We start from the raw sequence: 21532 nt of genomic DNA on the forward strand, positions 1-21532 counted from the left end.
GACTGTAGTTGAATTTCCACCTATAGATAAATACTTCAAAGAACTTTTCAAGCATGTTGTTTGTTTCGAATGTACCCGTATAAATCGACGTGTCTATTTTGTATTACGTTTTTGGAGACATGCTAATATCGTTATCTATGACTGTTTGTATGAAAAGCTGAAAAGTGAAAACTTCTATTTTCCCCCCAAAATCCACCTTTAAATTTGTATCAAAAGATTTGGTAATTTTCCTAACAATTGAAAAAATAATTAGAACGGGTATTTGTGGACCAGTGGCTTCCATTGCTTTTCGGTGACAGAAACTTCTAATACTTTAAATCTTTAACAGAAGCTTAAAGACAAACCAAGAAAAGGAAATGTGCAAAAAAATTACAAAATATATATTAGATATAAATAATATAAATACCTCGAGGAACTTTACTTATCGGCAAAAATTTTTTGCTTAATTGTACAAAGCTATTGTGTTCTCAGCAGACCAATCCTTTGCTATCAAGAATTTGATGAAAGAAAATTGTAGGACTAAAGAAACTTTAGAACTGGAGGAGTGTTTAACTCAATGGTGTTGTCCCTCTATCTAATAGATGTTGCAAATATATATAAAACATAAATTTGATTGTTTAACCGTGGATAAAAATTGAATTATATTACTTATAAAATTGTGGACGATGTTTACAAACCCTTAAAGAAAGGCATAATTATTTACTTATGTTACTTTATTTTATTTGTTTTAGTCCCTTGAAAGATATACTTATCTTTGTAATTTTTTCCTCCCCGAAATGATATTACTTCCCTTTCCAGACTTTCCAGTTAAGGGAAGAAGGGTACTTAAGTCCCTTTCCAGTTAAGGAAACAAGAGTATTAAGGTAAAATTAAGAGAAGGGGTGTGTGTGTGTGTTCGGGGGGCTCCTATCATAATGTCTAACTTTCTATCAGATCCATTAATTGTAATTTGACTCGGTTAAAATAAAAAAGTTTGGAAAAACTTAAACGTCACTACAACAAATCCTTAAGATAGCGACGGTTATTTTGCGGCGGTTTTGTAAATGTGCCGCGAAAAGACAAATTGCGGCGGTTAAAAGTTGGGCTGCAATCAGAACGACATTTAGCGGCGATTTTAGCAAAACCGCCGCTATATTGCTGTAAGGTTAACATTTCGCAGCGGTTTTCTTCAAACCGCCGCTATATTGCCGGTCAGGTTTGTATTTCGTGGCTTCTTTTCGAAAACCGCCGCGATATGTCCGCCGGTGACTTCTTGTTAGGCATTTTACGGCGGTTACTTTTAAACCGCCGCAAAATACGTATTACCACATATTGCAATGTTTTCTTTAGTAATAATCATTTGGGTATAATCTAGTTAAGTAAATACTACTATCTTAAACTATATATGTTTAAATCATTGTTACTTAAACTTGTAACACTTTTTCTACATTCGTTTTACATAAATAAAAATTTCACAAGTTAAATAAGCCATATATGTTAACTCATGTGAACAAATTTACCAATAAGATTTTTTTGTTTACTTTATTGGCATTTAAATTTGCATTCAAATATGGATGTAAAAGAAGAAAATAAAATCATATTCTGAACTAATTAAAAATCAAACATTTTTTAAAAATAATAATTATATATATCTTCTATAAAATATTAAAAATAATAATTAAAAATATTTTCTACAAGTCATTAAAAAAATTCAAAACGTTATAATTTTACAAAAATTATAATTTTAAATTATCATTTTTTTTATTTTAATGATTTGTTGGGCATTTATTAAAATAAAAAATTTAATTTTTTTTTAAATAACAATCTTAGCTTGTATTCTTAGATATAAGAATTCATAATAACTAAATTTAAAATAAAATAATGTTTTATCAAAATTAAATACTAAATAGAATAAAAATATTTTTTATATGAAAACCAAACAATTATCTACATATTATTATGGTTAATAGATTCAATAATGCTAACTGACCAACAAAATATAATATTTTTGACAAATATTTTACTAATTTTAAATATTAAAGACTAAATTCTAAATCTTAATAAATATTTTTAGAAAATATTTTATTTTTAATAATTTATAAAAAATATTTATAATTATTGTTTTTTTTATTTATGATTGAATATACTCTTTATTGAATTTATTATGGATATTATTAGATGTACTCTTTATTGTACTCTTTATATATGCTTGGATCATATATAAATAGACGTAAATTAATTCGATCTACTATGGTCCAAAATTAATTCGAAGCAGACTCATTCAAATTACTAGGGACGACTTAGCGTGCATAATTCGAATCACCCTGGTTCGAACTACATGCAAGCATAATTCAAATTGGACAAATTCCAATTACAAGCATTACTACTAATTTGAATAGGACTAATTCAAAGTAGTGTTTGTTTGTCTAATTCAAATGAGACTGATTCGAATTACATAAGAATATGCTTTTGGGAGATTCTGGTAATGTTTTTCAATTTGGTAGAATTGTGTAATTTAGTCCTCCATTTGATTTAATTGTGAATTTTACCCAATATATAAGGTGCCTATAATAACAATGATTAGATATATAAAGTATACAACAAAAATCTGTGTGGCAATTAAATGTGTTCATATGATATATATAATTATTAGCGCTATATACATCGAAGAGACATTTGGCTTGGTGGTAACATGACATTGTTAAAGCTTTTCTTTCCTCTAGGTTCCAAGTTCGAGCCCTACCTTCTTCGTTTGTGGAAGGCTTTACAAAGTTGATATTCTACAGTGATCCACACGTTGTGGGTCTAATGGTGGAAGCGCGGGTTTAACGATTGAGTCAGTTGGACCACCGGACGGTCCGGTCCGATTCTAATAACTATGAACGGAAATACTAAAATTTGGCGGCGGTTTAAAACCGCCGCAAAACAAATGTTGTTTTCGTTTATTTGTTATTTAGCGGCGGTTTGCAACCGCCGCAAAATTGATAGATATTTAGCGGCAGTTATTCCAGCGGTTGACTAAAACCGCCGCTATCCGTTTTGCCGCGCCCTATCTTCTAGCGTTTCATAAAACCGCCGCGAAATGTTTCACGGCGGTTCAAAACCGCCGCTAAACGGCTCCAGGAACCGCTGCTAAATGGCGTTTTTGTTGTAGTGGTGAACACTAACATTAGAATTATCATCATGACTTCGCTCACATTTGTTGCTTAGGAAAACAGAAGCTAAAATTAGTATCTATTTAGTTTTACTCCACAAATTACTTCTAAAAGCATTAAGTAAACTAATATTATTTATATCGATAGTTATTATATAAAAAAGAGATAAAAAAAAAAGATTGATGTTTAATTCTTTTTATTTTTGTGAATTTCAAATACCCTTACTCATTAAAATACACAAACATTTTTCATTCTTAGTTGAATGCAAAATTACTCATTATGAGACGAAACTACTTACTCTATTCAATGTCACATTTATTACACATGTTTAATAAAAAGGTTTATTTGTTTTTGTGTTATTAGGGCACATGTTAAAATTACAAAATAAATAAATTTTTATTAGAAATATAAAAAATTTAAATTTTTAATATATTTATTTTGTATTTATTAAATAAAAATATTTAAAAATTTTCACTAATAATAAACTTATTACATGTATGTTAGCTATACCCTTAATAATAAATATTAATAAACAGTTAAATTCATAACTACCTATTAATCTTTCAGTATTTATTATTTAGTAATCACAAAATAGAAAATTATCTATAAGCTAAATTAATCCACTGATTTATATGAAATATATAAATAGAAATCATCTACCAAAGAAATTAGGGGTATTTATAGATTAAATCGAATCATATATACAAAATTATATATACAAATTCGTAATATTTATTCATATCCGATCCACAATAATTAGATCCACAAGATGATTAGATCCAATTGAATTTGCACTCTAATCAAATCAAATTGTAGTTATCACATCTATATTCGCAAATCCAATCCGTATATCCACATATCTACATCAAATAATATATATGTTATATAATTTATTTCAATTAATAATTATTATTCATATATGTTATATTATTTTATTTTTATTATTAAAAAAATTGATTTATTAATATTTTAGAAGTAAACATGTTTAAAAGTGTTAAAAAAAGAATTTTATTAGAGTAAAATAATAGATTTTATTGGCTTTTTTTATAAAAATAAATTTTTTTGATATATTTTTATTTTGTGAATATATCTAATATCCGATCCGATCCACACATATCCACAAATGTGCAGATAAAATCGGTTCAAGTATAAAAAATGTAAATATTTAATCTAATTCGATGAGTTTAATGCAGATTAAATCAAAATTTTAGTCATATCTGATCGTATTGCAAACACCCCTAAAGGATATGGATGTTTCTTTTTCTGAAGTGAATACAAATAATTTGATAATTAAAACTACTTAGCAATTGGAGACAAATTAGGAATCTCGAAATAAACCAGGGGAAGGTTAGTTAAAGCCTTATGTCCATAACTACCTTGCATATAGAATTAGGGATCTCAACTTTTGAACTTTGATGGATCCTTTATTTTCTTGATAGATCCTTTATAATCTACTTTATCTTAAAGAGATAAAGAGATGCTTTTGTTTTTGGACTGGAAAGAGATGGCTAACAACTCAATATATTGCAAAATTCCTAAATCCAAGTAAAGTTTGCTAAACTTGTTTACTTTTTATTTTTCTGCGGTTCTGCCCATCTGGCTTTGCAGTTAGGAATGAAAATAAGATTGTACAATCTACACGTTTATTTTTGGAAAAAAAGACAGATAGGTCTCTGACTTTTTAAATTTTTGACAAATATATCTCTGACAAAATTTAAATACAAAAAAGTCATTGACTTTAACAAACGGAGGACAATTTAGTCCTTCCGTCTATTTGCCTCTCATACACCTAACGGAACTGGCTGACGTGGCTGAAACGGTGTACAGGTGTCCGTTACGGTGCCACGTTGGAAGGGGAAAAAAGTTCGAAGGACAAATAAGTCATTGACGTCATTTTACAAATAAAGTTCGAAGGACAAATAGATCCTTGAGAATTTTTTTTTCATTATACTTCTATTATGCTTCTATTTCTATTATGAGAATTTAGTTTATAAAATTAGGCTAATTTTTTTTGTATAGAAAAAATATTGGTGTTTTTGTTGAAAATGGGAGAATGTGGTGTAATTATAGATGTGTGAATTTTTTTTGTGAAAAGTCAACACGTGGGGGCATGGTGAACACGTGGCATCATTCTGACCAACATGTGGAGAGCGTGTTGAACACGTGGCAGCATCTTAGCCAACACGTGGGGGCGTGTTGAATAATTTCCATAATACTGTAATACACTTCAAATGTCAATATTCAACTAAAACACCAATTTTCTTTCCATATTAAAAATAATTTCTGATAAAATTATGCTTGTATTTTGAAATCTAGTTAACTTGTTTTATTCTACAATTTAAATTATTTGTATTAAAATTGTAGAAATTGGGCTTGTTATGTTTCTACTCTTTTTTCTTAAATTGCATTAGTTCAGTTTTTATCATACCAGTGGCATTAGTTAGCATCAGTTCATTTATGCATCAAGTTAGCATTAGTTCATTTGTGCATCATTCATGTATTAAGTTAGCATTAGTGCATTTGTGTATTATATTAGAACTAGTATTTTTATGCATAATTACATTACGAGAATATTTTTTTTAAATTATAGTTCACTTTGTTCTAACAGTATAAATTATGCATGACACAAAAGATTTATAAAATCAAACTACTTTTACAAAAAAGTCGTAAGTTGACAAAAGTTTTTGACTAAGAAGACCAAGATATCTGCAGATAAAAAATTAAATAATAAGATTTTTAGTCATTATTTTTATATGAAAAAGTCTAATTTTTTATTAGTAATTAATTTTAACATTCGTTATCTAAAATTTAAAATAATTTAATGTGTATAATTTTACATTTAAAATATTTTAATTATAAAAAATATCGAATGACATATTTTGATTTGTCAAATTACTAATATAAAATATAATTATATATAGAGTAAAAATAGTAGAGAAAAATATAAAAATGGAGAGAGGTAGATGAGAGAATTTAAGAAATGAGTTCATTAATTTTGAAAAAAAAAATTCTCAAGGACCTATTTGTCCTTCGAACTTTATTTGTAAAATGACGTCAAGGACTTATTTGTCCTTCGAACTTTTTTCCCCTTCCAACGTGGCACCGTAACGGACACCTGGACACCGTTTCAGCCACGTCAGCCAGTTCCGTTAGGTGTATGAGAAGCAAATAGACGAAAGGACTAAATTGTCCTCCGTTTGTTAAAGTCAAGGACTTTTTTGTATTTAAATTTTGTCAGGGATGTATTTATCAAAAATTTGAAAAATCAAGGATGTATTTGTCTTTTTCCCTTATTTTTGTTTTCGAACCTTTTTCATGCAACAAAACATATTTTGAAACAATTTGAATAAAATTATACAAAGTATTAACAACTAAAAGTAACTTTATTTATCTTATTTAAACAACAAATACTTCTACCCAAAAAAGTATACATGTTCTACAAACATTATAATGATTTACTTTCAATTTTATATATATATATATATATATATATATATATATATAAAATAAGCTATAAAGCACGGACACTTCGATGAGTTGCCGTGTCCACGTGTCGGACACATTTCAGACACGACACTCATCGACACTCGTCTGACACACGTGTCTGCTGTGTCTAACCATGTTTTAATAAAAAATAAAAAATTCTTCTCCGAACACGCGTGGACACACCTAAATACTATTACGTATCCGCATGTCCAGTCTTATTCTTAACATATATTTTAAAAATAAATTTAAATATAGTATATATTATTATTTATTAAAACAAAAAAAATATTTAAATACTTGATATAATTAAAATAAGATATTAAAAATAATAAAAAAATTTAATTTATATTTTAATATCAATAAAATATCAAAATATTATTATAATTTATCTAAAAAATATTTTATATTTTATATGTATGCGTGTTTCCGTGTCATGTAAGATTTTAAAATTCCCGTATCGGTGTGTCCTATGTCGTGTCCTGTGTTCGTATCACTGTCAGTGTTTATGTCTGTGTCTGTGCATCATAGATAATAAGTAATAAATAATTTTAAATGTTCATATATCACACAATAAATACATTCTAAGAGCGTACAAATATTGCTCCACTTTGAGTGACAGTCATTTCAATGAAGTATTACTTGTTAAGCAATGCATTGATGTCAAAGGTAATTTTTTTTTTTTTTACTCTATAGATAATGTCAAATGTAAAGTTAAGCTAGGGATAGTGGACATAAACTTACATACACATACATAAAATTAATGCCAATCTGCTATACCTCCAAGTGTTGTGGATCCAACTCCTTCCCATACTTCACTGAAACCTAATTCCTCATTGTCAACACCTTCCATGTCATAGTCCCACCAGCCGCGACCATTTGCATCTGCTCATAAAAAAATGTGAATAGTATTAATACAATATATTTCAAACATATTTTTCTAAATTCAATATATTAACATGCACTTGTGAAAATCTTACAGTGATTATAGAGAGGTTTTGGCTTTTTGTTGCTAGAATTAATTTCAATTTGTGCTTTCTGTCCCTTCTGCTTGAACTTTGATTCACCTCCAAGAACCACTACATTATTTCGAACAGTTTGGCTCTGAATTCCACCTGTTAACATACAGAGCTAAGTAAAGTATTGAGAGCAAACAAAATTGCTATTAATTATTAAAACAGGAAAACTTTAAAATTACATAAACGCATCCACGAAAATCTCGGATCTATTTTTTCCGTCCAACCAAACATTTCCTTAGGAGGAAAGAAAAAAGTACTAGCAGTTTAGCATGTCCTTATTCGATCAAGAGTTCAATAAATATTTGACTTTTCACTTGGATACCTTATAGTGGCTTAGTTATCTTTTCATGGCAGTGCTTCTAATAAAAGCAAACAGAGCAAGGTGGCATTAATTTCTTTTCATATTTCTAATTTCTGCCCATTCAATTAACCTAGATCACTGAAATCATATGGGTAAAACTGGTTTAAAAATATGTGCATATAAGCAAACGCAGTTAATTAGGTGATTTAGATGTCATAGTAATGTCATGTTTAGGATTTTACCATAAGATAATGTCATGCTAGTCACTAAGAAAAGGTGTATTGGTAATAGACAGCCTTCCTTAAATAAGACCACAAAATTACTGTACATATGTCCCGTGAAAGAGATATTTTTGTCCTCTAATTTGTTAGTCAGAATTGGTTGCCAACTAACAAAGTTCTTATCAAGAAACATGAAACTAAAACCAGGATAAGGCCCTCAACAAAATCAAAGGAAGCCCATGAAAAATGAAATTATGCTATTTGTGTTCCATATGAATTCAAAGAGATTGTCACAATAAATTATTTATACAAAATTTCAAGCAACCAAATATAGAACATCACATCTTATTAAGACATTAATCACTACTTTATGCAAAAGAAGCTGAAGGGCAATAAGTCAATAAAAAGTTAAGAAAGTGGAATAACATTACGGAATTGAATTGTTTGCCTTAATGATGGTTTGAAACTTCCAGCCAGTCAATAAGAGTGCTATGCTCATATTTATTGGAAGACAAACCTTCAAATGGATTTTTCCTTTTCCTTGACTCCTGACTTTCATCTGCTACTGAAACTGAATTTTCTAATTCATCAGCACAAAGAAAACCCACAAAGTCTTCCTTTTCTTCAGTTTGCTTGAACCTTTCAAAAACCCTTTGGTCATTGGCATTACCACACCTCTTTTCTTCAACTACAGGAATCGTCTGCTCCACCGTGGGTATTCTTAGACCCAGAGGTGACAGAAAAGGTGTTGACTTGCCCTTATTTTTCAAAATAATAATAAGATAAGAGAATAGCATCAGAAAAACAAACATGCGCTTATGAATTGAAAAATGAATAAATCAACAGCCATGCATTAACTTTCTTTTACAAACCTGTATTATGCAATTTTAGGAAGAACACTTGTTACGGAAAGAGTTGAGTATTTGGACTTATTTATATACCATGTCTACAGACATTGGAAACTTTGTGTCTAAATAATTAGAATTTCAAGTTTATGGTTGGAGAACTGGCGAGACTGTAATTGATAACACTATCAGTTAAAGTCCACTTCAAATCCCTACTATTTAAACATGAAACTCCCAATTTCAACGGACACTAAATAAGCAAGTAAAAATAAGTGAGTTTCTGAGGTCAACTCAGTTGGTGATTCTCTTTTTTGTCTTTTTATTTTGGTGGCTGGTAAACTGTTAATCAAAGCTAAACTTTGGATACCGGTACTCATGCCAAAAAACAAAAATGAAATCAAATAAAAGAAAATAAAAATGAAGCTACCAAAGAACTATCCATAAAATTAAAACTGGAAGGAAAAAAGAAAAAAAGAAAGAGAAAACGATGATGATAGAAAATAACCTGAACTGTTTGGGAAAGAATGGAAGAAGATTTTGGCAGCTTCCGGTCGAGGAAGTTGGAGAGAGAAACATGCGCGTTCTGGCTCTTTCGTGAACCTAATTCATTCCTCGCATTTCTTTCAGAATCATTAAAGCTGGTTCTTTCACCAACAATTAATTAATTAATTTCACCGTGAATTCATCAAGTTCCTTCTCACATCTAAGAATATCATCAACAACAAGAAGAATATCATTATGTAACTTACGGATTGGATGGAAGAGAATGGAAAGTTGAATCTATGGATCGCTGTCCGAAAACCCTAATCGATGTGGATGCGGGTTTCTTCGACTTCGAGTTCATTCTTTCTTTCGCAGCTTCAGAATTTGAATCAGTGAAAATGTGAAATGCATCAACGGAATTTGTTTTTTGACCTTTTGTTTACTGTGGAAGTGGTGAAATTTTTTTTCCCGGGGAAAGGAATGGGTATTATCGTTTTCTATGATTCGAAAATTTCATTTCGCGCTAAAAAAATTTGAAATGGTTTTACCTATAATATTTTATTTTGAAAAAATGATATACAATTGTTACGGCCTGGCCCGAGCGTCACGCGGACCGACCCGGCCCGCTAACCACCCGACTCGAATGGTCGTGTGCGAGGCTCTCAACCCCCGATCCGGACACGCGTCCAGGACAGCTCTCCACTACAGCTGTAGGGGGAAGCTTCGAGGAAGGTGGGTCTGTCTTTATGGGACCCACCTCTGACACGGTATATAAAGGGAGGATCCTATGCCTCCCCCAAGGTACGTCACATATCACTTTATTCCTTTCTCACCTGCACACTCAACTGACTTGGGCGTTGGAGTGTCTTTGCAGGTGACACCCCCCTTTCGCACCAAGAGCTCGGAACGTCGGCTATCCCGACTCCACCTTCGCAACCCGGTTCCAGGCTACACCCCACTTGCCCATCCGAGGACCCCTCCGACCCGTCCAGTACCCGAACTACCGAACATTGGCGCCGTCTGTAGGGAAAACGCCGAAATGGAGATCGTGCAAGGTCCAGCGAACCATGGCCGCGCGGCGGGCCTCGAAGGGGCAGCCTCTGTTGCCTCTCCCCGCGAGCGGCTGAGGTCCCCCTCACGACGAATCGAGCCACAATCGAGAGCCCAAGAAAGACGCCCCTTCGGGGAAACTGGTAGCGACAGCGCTAGGATAATGCAGGAACTGCGCTATAGGGTGCAGAACCTGGAGTGCCAATTAGCGGATCAAGAGCATCATCAAGAAACTTCCGACCTCGACTATTCCCAATCTCCCGAGAGTCGGGGAAGAACCTCCCACCGAAGCAGTCGCTCTCGGCGTACTCTTGTCTCGAGATCAGAATCGGGGAGTAGCCGGGAAGATCGGGAACACCCCAGGAGACGAAATGACACTATCATCTACGCCCGAGGTAAGGGGACGCGTACCACGAGGCGAGATCATGAAGGCGGCGAGGAGAGATCCAGGGGAACACGACGACCTGTGATCATGGGCGCCACCCCATTCCATCGTTCCATCCTCGAGGTCCGGTTTCCAAAACACTTTGACAAACCAACAGACATGAGGTATGACGGAACCCAAGACCCATAGGAACACCTCACGGCCTTCGAGGCCAGAATGAACCTGGAGGGAGTGAGAGACGAAATAAGGAGCCGCACCTTCCCGGTCACCCTAACAGGGCCTGCAATACGATGGTTCAATAGCCTCCCGTAGGGCTCCGTGGCCGGCTTCTCGGATATCAGTCGTGCCTTCTTAACACAATTCACCACCAGAATCGCGAAAGCAAAACACCCGATCAATCTGCTCGGCGTCACTCAGAAAACCGGCGAGCCAACCAGGAAGTACCTAGATCGTTTCAACGACGAATGCTTGGAGATCGAGGGGTTAACCGATTCGGTGGCCAGTCTCTGCCTAACGAACGGGCTCCTTAACGAGGACTTCAGAAAACACCTTATCACAAAGCCAGTCTGGACAATGCAAGAAATCCAAACTGTAGCCCGCGAATACATAAACGATGAGGAAGTCAGTCAAGTTGTGGCTGCCAACAAGCGGCAGCCCTCCTACACTCAACCCAGGCAGCATGGCAATGGAGAAAGATAGAAGGAGCACGCCAGAGACGGCGACCCAAGCAAGGCACCCAGACCATTTCCTCGTGTTAGAAAATTCACCAATTACACTCCCCTCACCCTCCCCATCATAGAAGTTTACCAACAGATAGTTGAGAAGGGAATCTTGTCAAAGCCCCGTCCTCTGAAGGACCGAATTGGGGGGAACAAGAGCCTCTACTGTGATTACCATAAGGGCTATGGACACAAAACACATGACTGTTTCGACCTGAAGGACGCACTGGAACAAGTGATCAGGGACGAAAAACTAGCCGAATTCCCACATCATCAGGGAGCCGAGGAGACGAAATCGCAACCACGATGGGGAAGACAAGACTCGAACGGTGAAGCGACGACAAGAGCCAAGGGACGACGACCACGGCCTTACCATAGTGAATGTAGTAACCGCGAGAAACACGGCTCCAAGGTCGAAATCGGCGTGCAAAAAAGATGCCAACGTCCTGGTGGTCTCCTCTTCGTCTTCGCGAAGCTCTAAAAGGGCCCCATCCATCTCTTTCTGCCCGGAAGACCAATGGTTCGAAGAGGTCCTGGAAAGCCCCCCATGGTCATCACGGCCAGGGTCGGAACCGGTCTCGTCAAACGGATCCTTATAGACACAGGGGCAGACTCGAACATTATGTTCTGCAACGTGTTCAATGCATTAGGGCTATGGGATACCGACCTAACGACTCACCAGCACGGTGTCATAGGGATAGGCGATCACTTCATCAAGCCAGACGGGATAATCTCCCTGCTGGTCTCCATGGGACAAGGACAGGGGCGAAGATCGATAATGGCTGAGTTCATAGTTCTGAGGGACTCCACGGCCTACAACATCATCCTAGGGTGGAAGAACATTAACGATGTTGGGGCAGTGATCAGTACAAAGCTGCTGGTGATGAAGTTTGTCACGGATGACGGATCTGTGGGATCCATAAAAGGAGAATTGGAAACAGCAGTCGTTTGCGACATCGTCAGCCTCTCCTTGAGGAAAAAATTCAAAGAAGCATCGGGAGTGTTCCTCGCCGACCTGGATGCTAGGGTCGACGACAAGCCCAGACCCGAGCCAGAGGGGGACCTGGAGAAGTTTAGGGTCGGGGACACGGAGGAAAAGTTCACGTTCGTAAATAGAAACCTCCCGCATGAATTGAAAGAGCCTTTGGTAGAAATGATCAGGGCCAATGTCAATCTGTTTGCCTGTATGCCAGCCGACATGTCAGGGATAAACCCTCATCTCATGTCACACCACCTGCCCGTCAAGCCTGAAGCCTGAACCGTGGCTCAGATGAGAAGGAAGATGTCACAAGAAAGAGCAGAGGAGGTGGCCAAGCAAACGGCCAGCCTCCTAGAAGCAGGTTTTATCCGAGAACTAGACTACTCGACCTGGTTGTCGAATGTAGTTCTGGTAAAAAAGCACAATGGAATATGGAGGATGTGTGTAGATTACTCCGATCTTAACAAAGCATCCCCCAAGGACTGCTATCCCCTTCCCTACATTGACGCGCTTGTTGATGCGGCGGCAGGGTACAGGTATCTGAGCTTTATGGATGCCTACTCCGGCTACAATCAGATACCGATGCACCGGCCTGACAAGGATAAAACAGCATTCATAACGCCGAAAGGAATCTATTGCTACAAGGTGATGCCATTTGGCTTGAAAAATGTGGGGCCACATACCAGAAATTGATGAACAAGATATTCAGCGATCTCATAGGCAAGACGGTGGAAGTCTATGTAGACGACATCCTCGCGAAGACCACTTGACCTGATGATCTCCTGAGCGACTTGAGGAACGTGTTCGCGTCCCTCCGACAACACGACATGAGGCTCAACTTGCTCAAGTGCACCTTTGCCATAGAGGCCGAAAAATTCCTAGGATTTATGACACCCAAAGGGGGGTGGAAGCCAACCCTGAAAAGTGTCAGGCAATACTTCAAATGAAGAGCCCAGGCTGTGTCAAAGACGTCCAGAGACTGGCAGGAAGGCTCACCGCGCTGTCTCGCTTCCTCGGAGCATCGATGACAAAAGCTCTACCCTTTTTCAATCTGATGAGAAAAGGGATAGCGTTCGAATGGACCCCTGCGTGCGAGGAGGCGTTCAATCACTTCAAAGAGATCCTGGCGACACCTTCCGTACTCGGGAAGCCCAAGGTCGGAGAACCACTCTACCTGTACCTGGCCATAACGGAGGAGGCTCAGCAGCCAATTTACTTTGTGAGTAGAGCGCTACAAGGAGCAGAACCGCGGTATAGAAAACTGGAGAAGTTGGCACTGGCACTCTTGACCTCTTCTCGCAGACTAAGGCAGTACTTCCAAGGCCATCAGATCGCCGTGAGGACGGATCAGGGAATCCGTCAAGTACTCCAAAAACTCGATTTAGCGGGAAGAATGATTACTTGGGCCATTGAGTTCTCCCAGTACGACCTACGGTATGAGCCCCGGCATGCGATTAAGGCACAAGCAATAGCCGATTTCTTGGTAGAAGTAACGAGGGACCCAACCGAGGAAACGGGCATACGGTGGAGGCTCCATGTAGATGGGGCCTCCAACCAAAAGTCCGGAGGAGCCAGGATCATCTTGGAAAGTCCTACCGGGGTCATATACGAGCAATCGATCAAGTTTGAGTTCCCGATATCAAACAATCAAGCCGAATACGAAGCCCTCTTGGGAGGCCTGACCCTAGCTCGTGAAGTCGGGGCGTCGAGGATGGAGGTGTGCAGCAACTCGCAGGTCGTCACTTCGCAAGTAAACGGAAGCTACCAAGTCAGAGACTTGCTGTTGCAAAAGTGCTTGGAAAAGGTTAGAGAATTGAGCAACCAGTTTGAGGAGATCACGATCCAACATCTCCCAAGAGAAAGGAACACACGGGTAAACCTCTTATCTAAGCTAGCAAGCACAAAACCGGGAGTAAGCAACCGATCACTCATCCAAGGCATGCTAAAGGAACCAGCAGTTGCCCTCCACTTGACAAAGATAGGCCTCTCTTGGTTGGACCCTATCGTCGATTTTCTGGAAAGCAGCAAACTCCCTGATGACGAGAAAGCAGCAAAAGCGTTGAGAAGGAAGGCAACCAAATATGCGACTATACAGGGACAACTGTTTAAAAAGGGACTCAGCCAACCCCTGCTAAAGTGCCTACACCCCGAACAGATGGATTACGTACTCAGAAAAGTCCATGAAAAGTGCTGCGGCCACCATATCGGGGGCAAAGCCCTAGCAAGAAAGCTCATCCGAGCTGGATACTACTGGCCATCGATGATGGAAGATTCCAAAGAATTTGTGAAGAAATGTGCCAAGTGGCAGGAGAACGCCAACTTCCATAGAACACTCGCTTCCAAACTAAGCCTACTGACATCCTCCCAACCCTTCTCACAATGGGGAGTCGACCTCTTGGGACCCTTCCCGGTTAGCTCAGGACAAGTCAAATACCTCATAGTTGCCATCGACTACTACACCAAATGGATAGAGGCCGAGCCACTGGCTAGCATATCCTCATCCAATTGTAGAAAGTTCATGTGGAGGCAAGTGATAACTCGATTCGGCATCCCAGAAGTCGTCATCTCAGACAACGAGACGCAATTCACTGACAAGAAGTTCATAGAACTCCTCAACGGCCTGGGCATAAAATAGAAGTTCTCTTCAGTAGAGCACCCCCAGATGAATGGGCAAGTCAAGTCCGCAAATAAGGTCATCTTACAGGGCCTCAAGAAGCGGCTGGGTGACAAAAAAAGGTGCATGAGCTGACGAACTCGCTTCAGTCCTCTGGTCTTACCGTACAACCGAGCAGTCCTCCACGGGAGAAACCCCCTTCCGCCTGACATACGGGGTGGATGCGATGATACCCATGGAAATCGACGAGCCGAGCCCGCGGCTACTTCTGAAGGGAGTAGAAAAAGCAGTGGAGAAAGACCTGGTGGATGAGGCCAGAGAGATGGCCCATTTGACAGAAGTAGCATTGAAGCAAAGGATGGCCCTATGCTACAACGCCAAAGTACTCAAAAGGGAGTTTGGAAAGAATGACCTGGTCTTGCGACGCAATGACATATGGCTACTGATGCGTGAGCATCTTATCTATCTTTTCCTAGTGAATTTGCATATAAATTGTTGAGTTTAATTGAGAATTAATTATATTTTAGCCACTATGGATGCTATTTTGAGTTTTGTGCAATTTTATTTATTTTAGGTAGCATTCGGAGGGATTTGATGAAGTTTTTGCAGAGAAAAAGAAGAAACCAAAGATATGACCAGCGAAGACCGACGCGGACGCATGGCTCACGCGACCGCGCAGAATGGAGAAATCGCAATGACGCGATCGCGTGCCTGACGCAAACGCGTGGACTGGAATATGCACAAATGACGCGAACACGGACGCGTCACATGCGTGATCTGCAAAAATACAAATGACGCTGGAGGCAAATTCTGGGCTGTTTTAACCCACTTTCCAGCCCAGAAAACACAGATTAAAAGCTGCAGAATGGACAAATCAAGTGGTTCCCACCCATCAACTGAAAATCTGTTAATTAATTCGAATTTAAATTCAAATCTTATCTTTTAGGAAAAGATATTATTTTTATTTTTAGATAATTAGATTTTAAATTAATTAGGATTAGTTATAAAAAGGGATGACTTCTCTTCTTTTAGGGAACACATTACATTAGAGGGATTCCATTAGGGAATTCTATACAAATTTACATTCTACATTCCATGAGCAACTAAACCTCCACTATTAAGGTTAGGAGCTCTGTCTATTTGTATGGATTGATTTTATTACTTTTTCTATTTTAATTTATGTTTTGGATTTATATTTAAGAATTGTTTTCGTTCTTTATCTTATGAATTTGGGTGGAACGGAAGTATGACCCTCTTTCTATTTGAGTTCTTGTATAACTTGGAAAAGCTCTATACTTGAACAACAGCTTGAAAATATTTTCTCCTAAATTCTAATTATCTGGATTTAACGGGATACGTGACATATAATCATTTTATTCTTTGGGTAATTAGAGTTTTTGTGGGATGCAAACTGAAATTTGATCATGTACCCTTTAATTGGAATTAATTGACCAAGGAATTGGCAGTTAATGAATTTTAGAGGAGACTAGGAAGGTCTAAGGAATTAGAGTCTAGTCACATATAGTTTGCCATAAATTAAATCCTACATAATTAAAATAGTTAGTAAGAAAAGTTAATCCTGAAAAATAGATAACTCTAAAGCCTTAACTATTTCCCATATATATTTCTAAATTTCTTAATTTACTGTTTAATGCTTTTTGAACACCAAAGCACTCTTTTCTGGTACCTAACTAATTCTATCAAACGCTATTGTTGCTTGATCCATCAATCCTCGTGGGATCGACCCTTACTCACGTATGGTATTACTTGGTACGACCCGGTGCACTTACCGGTTAGTAGTGTGGGTTGTAAAATACCACACCAAGTTTTTGGCGCCGTTGCCGGGGATTGACTGTGATTAACAACTATCAATTGTTTGATTGCTTAGATTAGGCATTTTAATTTTTATTTTAATTAAATTTTTCTTTTAAATTTTCAAAAAAAAACCTTTTTTTTACGTTAATAATTTTTTCTTTTACACTTCCTTTTTTTTTCTTTTGTTCCCCCCTCCCCTGTCACGTTTTCCTTCTTTCTTTTCTTTTGGTTTTTTTTCCTTTTATAAAAATAAAAAATATAAAATAATAAAATAATAATAAAATAAAATTTCAAAAAAAAATTTAATAAATAAATAGTACCAATATTTTTCTTAATTGCTGAAATTAAGTTTGGTGTCCCCTTGGCTATTGAGTTTAAATCTTCTTTATGCTCTTTCTTCTTTGCTTGCTTGTTAACCACATGGTGCGTTTAATCCTGTTTGGTATTTTGTGCTGAGGAAAAATAATGGAGAGAGATCACATGGGTTACTACTTACATCCAAGTAGTGATTCATACTATGGTGGATGGAGGAACTATCAAAATTTTGGTTGGCAAAGCCAAAACCAAAGAAACTTCAGTGCTCCATGTTCCAACTACCAAGAACCATCATCTTTCTACCCATGTCAAGAGCCACCATCAGATATTGAGACTTCTTAGAAGAATAGTGTTATGGAAGTAGAAACTCTTAATGCTATTCTTGCCCAAAACAAGCTTATAACTCAGCAATTAAGTCTACTTACTCAACAGATGAGTGGCATGCAAGTCCCAACTATCAACACCCAACACCCAAATTTTGAGTGGGGAGAGCAACCTCAGAGGCCACAAAATTTTAATCATAGTTCTCAGGATGTTTTTCAACAGAATAATTCTAATAACCACCAGTTTCAGTCTTCTCAGTTCCAACAGAACAATGATTTGGAAGCAATCTTGAAAAGTTTTATGCAGGAAACCAGAGCCTCAATAAGAAACTTGGAAGTGCAAATGAGCCAAATAAGCAAGCAATTAGAAGAAGAGGAAGATGCACAATATCCAATGCCCTTGGTAAGTAATGAAGAAGAGATTGCATTAGAAGAAAGCTACCAAGAGGAAGAGGTTGAAATTGAGAAAGCATGCAAAGAGGTAGAAGAATTCAAAGAAGAACACAAGGGAGTGGAGCTTGCAAAACCACCATCACCATCCAATACAACATTCAAGTGGATAAAATTTCTACCCTTAATCCTTACTTTCCCACTTGAATATGGGCTACTAGAGACGGATGGTTAACTTAGAGCTCTTTGTGGCATTAAGAGTAAGAGGAAGATGGTTAGTGGCAAGAGTTGTCAAGCAAGGTCCAATATGGTTGCATGCTCCAAATCGAAGTGCAAGAATTGGTGTAGAGCTCACTTAAATGGGTCTAGAAGGTTGTTTGGATGTCTCTGTGAGAATTCAGATTGCTTGCCACCAGGTGGAAATAATGGTGATCCACAAGAAGACGGATGTAAAAGCAAGATTTGGGACCCTGGAATTCATTCCCATAATCAACTCTCTTGGGGCCTTGTCACTTGCTTCAATTTGCTCAAAGGCGTTATACGCCTGGTTTGGGATCTCGGTAGCCATTGGAATTACAAACATTGGTGGGGATTCCTGGATCAGTACAAGCATAAGCCACCATGACAAGGAGATCACCACATGTCCAACTTAAGGACTTTAACTAAAAGTGCTTGGTGGGAGACAACCCACCATGGTATGATCGTTTCTTTTCATTTTTAGTTGTTTTTTGTAGTAGTAGTTTTTGCATTTATTTTATTTTTATTGAGTTCTTACTAATTTTCTGATCATGCAGCTATTTTCACCCAGGAACCGAACACCTCAAGCTATATTTAAAAAAAAAAGAGGCGCATATGACGCGAACGCGCGATCATGCGTGAGTAAAAAAATAATAAATTTAACAAAGAATTGCGCAGGAGTGGCGCCAGAATGGAGCCTTTCGCACAAACGATCCCACGCGTTCGCGTCGTTTGTGATTTTTGCCAGTCACGCGGACGCATCAATGACGCGGACGCGTGACTTGTCAATTCGATGTAAAAGAGTGTTTGGGCAGAGAGTTGTGCTGGCTTGGGGCAGGAAGTGTGCTAGAAGCACAAATTTGGTCACGCAGACGCGTCCCTGACGCGGCCGCGTCCCTGACGCGGCCGCGTCAATTGTACATATGGCCATCCACGCGTTCGCATGCATGACGCGAACGCGTCGTATGAAAATTTGGCTCCCAAGCCATGCGAAAAGAAAGTCGCGCGGGCGCGCGGCTGGCTTCGCGCAAATCGCACAAAACCCAGGGCACACGGACTCGTTCTTGACGCTTACGCGTCATTATGGAAATTTCGCGACCCACGCGAACGCGTGCTGCACGCGTTCGCGCCGCTTGCGCCACACTAGTTCGCCGCCCGGTTTTTCTTTCTCTCTCTCTCTCCCAATCCTAATTCTCTCTTATTCTTTTCTCCTCTTATTTTTCTCTCCTCTTAATAATTGTTCTTCTATTTTCAGTACTTCTTTACTTGAGGACAAGCAAACCTTTAAGTTTGGTGTTGTTGGACGCTGCGCTTATTGGTTTTCTGGTACAAAAGGGAGGCGAATCATCTTCACTGAGGAGCACAACCTGAAGAATAAAGCGACTGCTAGGATAACTAAGGCGGTTGAGTTCCTTTCATTTTTATTCCTCCCCTCTTTTCTATGTTATGTTCCAGTTTTATGCTATTTTACTTTGTCTGTCGCATGATCTTTTATTAGTTAGAATTTTAGGACTAGTTTTTTTTTAATTTCTTTAATGCTGAAAAGATGTTTCATGTACCACTCACTGAACTTGAATCTAAAAAGAAAAGAAAAAGAAGTGATGTATTACAGGAGAAATTGAGTTTAATTCTAAGAATAATCTTATTTACTTAAATGTGGTGGTATTTTCTGTGATTTTTGAATGCATGATATGAACAGTGTATATTTGAATTTGAATCAAGGGATGTTGATGTATAAGGAATAGGAATTTAGAGAATTATTATGACTTCTCTGAAATAAACAAAAATTTAATCCTTGAAGCAAAAGAAACAGTAAAAGAAAAATAAATATATAAATAAATAAATAAATAATAATAAAAGCAAGGTCCAAGGCTCTGAGCATCAATGACTAGGGAGGTTAGACATGATTAAAAGCTCAAAGAGTTGTTTCCCTAGTCACATGCTTGTGGTGTGATTATGTCAAGTAATCCTTGAGACAGAACACTTAGAGTCGAGATCAAGTGCGTTTAACAGAGTATGCCAAAGGCTTTGAGCACCATTGTCTGGGATTAACTGAAAGAAAAATCAGAACTCAAAGAAAGTTTCCCAGTTAAGTGCTTGTGGTGTTTCTGTGTCAAGTAACTCTTGAGACAAAATATTTAAAGTCACAGCTAGGCTCAAGGTGCAAAGCACCAAAAGAAAAATAAAGTAAAGAAAATTTTGCTGTGTTCAAGGATTAAACTGAAATATAAAGATCAGAGAATTCATAATATTATCTGGATTCTAATTCCGAATGACATTAACATTCTTCTGATTCAAAGGAAAGTGAGATGCCATACGTATTCAGGATTGCAATTGTAAACCCCACTATAAGAAGAGACACGAGCTTAATCGAACTCTCATTCTCATGCAAATTCACATCCTAAGCCTATATTAGTTTTGGTTTCTTGAGGACAAGCAACAGTTTAAGTTTGGTGTTGTGATGCGTGAGCATCTTATCTATCTTTTCCTAGTGAATTTGCATCTAAATTGTTGAGTTTAATTGAGAATTAATTATATTTTAGCCACTATGGATGCTATTTTGAGTTTTGTGCAATTTTATTTATTTTAGGTAGCATTCGGAGGGATTTGATGAAGTTTCTGCAGAGAAAAAGAAGAAACCAAAGAGATGACCAGCGAAGACCGACGCGGACGCATGGCTCACGCGACCGCGCGGAATGGAGAAATCACAATGACGCGAACGCGTGGACTGGAATATGCACAAATGACGCGAACACGTGGACGACGCGGACGCATCACATGCGTGATCTGCAAAAATACAAATGACGCTGGAGGCAAATTCTGGGCTGTTTTAACCCACTTTCCAGCCCAGAAAACACAGATTAAAAGCTGCAGAATGGACAAATCAAATGGTCCCCACCCATCAACTGAAAATCTATTAATTAATTCGAATTTAAATTCAAATCTTATCTTTTAGAAAACGATATTATTTTTATTTTTAGATAATTAGATTTTAAATTAATTAGGATTAGTTATAAAAAGGGAGACTTCTCTTCTTTTAGGGAACACATTACATTAGAGGGATTCCATTAGGGAATTCTATACAAATTTACATTCTACATTCCATGAGCAACTAAACCTCCACTATTAAGGTTAGGAGCTCTGTCTATTTGTATGGATTGATTTTATTACTTTTTCTATTTTAATTTATGTTTTGGATTTATATTTAAGAATTGTTTT

General features: G+C 37.4%; 2 protein-coding genes across 3 annotated transcripts; one reads left to right on the forward strand and one right to left on the reverse strand.

Annotated features, from left to right (window-relative positions):
- Positions 1–7308: 7308 nt before the first annotated feature.
- On the reverse strand, positions 7309–9980 carry LOC130951274 (uncharacterized). Of its 2 annotated transcripts, none has more exons than XM_057879923.1 (5): positions 9753–9980; positions 9509–9641; positions 8676–8916; positions 7598–7732; positions 7309–7502 (listed from the first exon to the last, which is right to left on the reverse strand). In XM_057879923.1, exons 1-5 carry the CDS (start codon positions 9845–9847, stop codon positions 7378–7380), a joined length of 729 nt encoding a protein of 242 aa, XP_057735906.1. In that variant the 5' UTR covers positions 9848–9980; the 3' UTR covers positions 7309–7377. The 2 variants fall into 2 exon arrangements, with proteins under 2 accessions (XP_057735906.1, XP_057735905.1); XM_057879922.1 differs by having other exon boundaries at positions 9509–9647; positions 9753–9957.
- A 3582-nt stretch (positions 9981–13562) lies between these two features.
- Positions 13563–15254, forward strand: LOC130950023 (uncharacterized). The gene has a single exon (XM_057878591.1). The coding sequence runs from the start codon at positions 13563–13565 to the stop codon at positions 15252–15254; it is 1692 nt and encodes a 563-aa protein (XP_057734574.1).
- Positions 15255–21532: the final 6278 nt, after the last annotated feature.

Source organism: Arachis stenosperma, chromosome 9, assembly GCF_014773155.1.
Source record: "Arachis stenosperma cultivar V10309 chromosome 9, arast.V10309.gnm1.PFL2, whole genome shotgun sequence".
NCBI classification, from domain to species: Eukaryota; Viridiplantae; Streptophyta; class Magnoliopsida; order Fabales; family Fabaceae; genus Arachis; species Arachis stenosperma.